This window comes from Lottia gigantea (assembly GCF_000327385.1).
Source record: "Lottia gigantea unplaced genomic scaffold LOTGIsca_153, whole genome shotgun sequence".
Lineage (NCBI taxonomy): Eukaryota > Metazoa > Mollusca > Gastropoda > Lottiidae > Lottia > Lottia gigantea.
This window is the reverse complement of record NW_008707846.1, coordinates 440,418-443,815: the sequence shown is the minus strand read 5'-3', so window position 1 is coordinate 443,815 and position 3,398 is coordinate 440,418. Positions and strand designations below refer to the sequence as shown.

Sequence of the window (3,398 nt, the reverse complement as noted above, 5' to 3'; positions counted from 1 at the left end):
TCAAATGTTTATATTCACATGTAACTTAACTAAAGTCCTTTCAAATAGTTTATTTAGCATCTTCCAAAAATATTTAATGATAAACCACCGTCCTTTTTGATAAATATCAGAAGTATATTTTAAACTGTAAAGTGTCATTTCTAAATTGGAAAATGTTTGTAGTAAAATGATAAGTGTAACTTCTTTAGTGTATTATGTCTTCTGTTTTATCTCAAATGAATTATCTTTTTATTAAATATTTTTGGAAGATGCTAAATAAACTGTTTGAAAGGACTTTAGTTAAGTTACATGTGAATATAAACATTTGATTTTAGCATTTCAATCATTATGTTGTTTGAATTATAAGTAATAGGTAATAAGATATTTTACATTTGTCTTTGAATCAGTGAATAAGACAAATCGGTAGAGAATGGATTAATGGCGCAAATTGACCTCCATAGAGAACAACTCAAACTAACCAAATCCTCAATAAGTGTGTCAGACGACTTCACTCAACGAGCCCGAAATGTCCGAAAAGCGTTAATACCACATTTGATTGATGATAAGTCAAAAGACAAACGATCATTTTTGAAGTATGATAAGCTAGTAATAGAAAAACAATTGATCGATATCAACATGGAAACTAACCAACTTATCCCGATAACAACTGCGAAATAGCAAATAAATACTCAAGATAACTTAGAATCTTTACACAATACAAACATTCCCAAAACTAATTTAATAAACACTGATTCCCTATCGATACTTTCATGGAATTGTCAGAGCTTACGTAGGCATCTCGAAAACCTTGAACTCCAACGACAGTTGTTGACCTTTGACATTGTTGGCCTGAGTGAAACGTGGGTCTACAAAGAAAGTAATGACTACACACCAGAACTACATGTCTTGTAGAGCTAGGGAAAACACTTATTTTTAGTAAAAATTTCATTTAATATAGAAATAAAATATTTTTTTTAAACAAGGATGGCCATTTCACCTGTTTTGCAAACATGAGTCAAAGTGTAGTAGACTATACGTAACAAGTAACGTATATCCACTGGTAAAACCGTTGAATGTCTTGGATATTGACGATTCCGATCATTTTCCAATAACGTGTCAATTAGTGATAAACTCGCAAGCTCAAGAAGTCAATGATCTTGACAAAAGTCGCCTAGTTAACAGGATATCCTATGTGTGGAAACCGGAGTTCAAAGACGAATTCCTCAAGCTACTAACAGATGATTATTCACAATCTCAGCTTATTAATTTATTAACGAATAAAAGTAGGGACACTAATCAAATAGTCCAAGAATTCAATGAAATCGTCGGGCGAGCAGCACAATCCATGTTTATAGGAAATAAACCGATTGCGAACCGAAACGATGGACAGTGTTGCCAACCCAAATGGTGGACCAAAGAATGTGAAGAACTCAAGAACATCAAACATAATAAATCAATACAGAAAAACATTATTCCAGGCTGATTTGGGTGAGTACAAAGCGGCGAGGAATAGATTCAAACGATTATGTGACTCACAGAAATTCAAATATCGTATCGAGTTAGAGAAAAGTCGAAAATTAAATTTGAACAATCCCAAGATATTTTGGCAAAATATTAAGTCACTTTTAAAGAGAAAACCTAACGTATCTAGAATTCCAGCAAACGATTGGTTAAGCTATTTTAGTCGTCTTTATAGCTACGATACAGATAATTCCATACAAAGTGTCTCTGAAAGAGTAAGTGTGAACGATCAGGTTTGTCAAGATTGCGAAACTGGTTTGCCAACCGAACCTAACTTGTTTATAGCGGAAGATGAAATCAGGAAAACAGTTTCATCTATGAAAAACAGGAAGGCGGCAGGGAACGATGGATTCTGCATTGAACTTATCAAAGAGTCGCAATTTGTAATGATTCCAATTCTTAGTAAACTTTTTAATGTCATATTTGAAACTGGTACGTATCCTACTGAATCGGGCAAAGCTATTATATGTCCAATCCACAAAGCCGGAAGTCCTATGTTAACAGATAGTTATCGAGGAATATCGCCGTTGTCTGTGATAAGTAAGATTTTTACGAAAATCTTAAACAATCGACTTAATAACTGGTGTGAACTGAACAATTGTATTTGTGAAAACCAAGCTGGGTTCCGTCGTCATTACTCGACCGTAGCGACATTTTCACACTACAAGGTCTCGTAAGCAAATATTTGTCTAAAAAGGGGGGTAGAGTGTACTGTTTCTTTATTGATTTCCATAAAGCATTTGATTCTGTCCAGCATAAACACTTATGGTCTACCTTGATAAATAGTGGTATCCATGGTAATTTTCTTAACATTATTCGAAATATGTATGATAAATGTAAGTCACATGTTTCTACCAGTGGTGGACTAACAGATTTCTTTGATTGCAACATAGGCACTCGTCAGGGCTGCATGCTGAGTCCTCTTCTGTTTTCTTTGTTCATAAATGAATACGTTCATGAGATGAATATATCTGAATGTAAAGGCATATACATATCAGAAAAGTTCCCTAACACGTGATATTATTTGCTGATGACATCGGAAATATTGCAGATAGGTCATGTATGGATAGTAGGCAATACCCAGATATTCTTATCACTCTTTAAACAAAGGGAATGTATTTGGAATATCCAAATTACGGAAAATTCACGACTATCTAGTTATTGCCAATATAAAACCTTATTACAACCTGAAAAATATCTATATTCTGTATGTATATTTAAATATAAACGTGTACTATGTAAGTTGAGATGTGGAGCAATTGGTCTAACGGCGACAGTAGGAAAATGGTTACTTATACCGATTGAAAAGAGAACATGTAAATTATGTGTTTTAAGTGAGATTGAAGATGACTATCACTTTATAGTTAGATGCACAAAATTCCACGATCTTAGATTGAAATACTTAAATATAAATACATGTACATATAATGAATACATTCGGTTAATGTCCAGTTGTAATCCCAGGGTGACTCTGAATTTATGTAAATATATATATCACGCATGTATGATTAGAACTAAGAGCCTAAATGAAATGAAGTAAACTAAGTAAAATGTTATATGTAAAGAAAATTTTTTCGGATTGTAAATATAGACCTGTCAATTACAATTAACTAAGATTTAAAATTTATTTGTTATCAATAAATATATTATGCATATAAAATATAACCAAATTGTAAATTTATACTAGCTTTACCACTAGTACCTTAATTATAATATCGCACTTAAATCAACTATAAATGAACACCTAAATGTAAATGTACTTTGGGCTTATATATATGAATAAACTATTATTATTATTATTCATCTCTCGAAAGCTCTCAGCAGCCTCTGGCTTCTACCTTCAGCCAAAATATCCACCAAAGAAATATTTGAGGAATCCATTATCAAAATCAGAGAGA

General features: G+C 32.5%; 1 protein-coding gene across 1 annotated transcript in view; it reads left to right on the top strand.

Moving 5' to 3' along the window:
• Positions 1-1,361: 1,361 nt before the first annotated feature.
• LOTGIDRAFT_173265 (hypothetical protein) overlaps positions 1,362-3,398 on the top strand; it is a gene marked incomplete at both ends in the record, with an annotated part of 5,026 nt that continues 2,989 nt past the window's right edge. The window contains one exon of the mRNA XM_009050731.1: positions 1,362-1,932. Within this exon, the coding sequence (XP_009048979.1) occupies positions 1,362-1,932 (571 nt within the window). The remainder of the gene's footprint in view (positions 1,933-3,398) is intronic.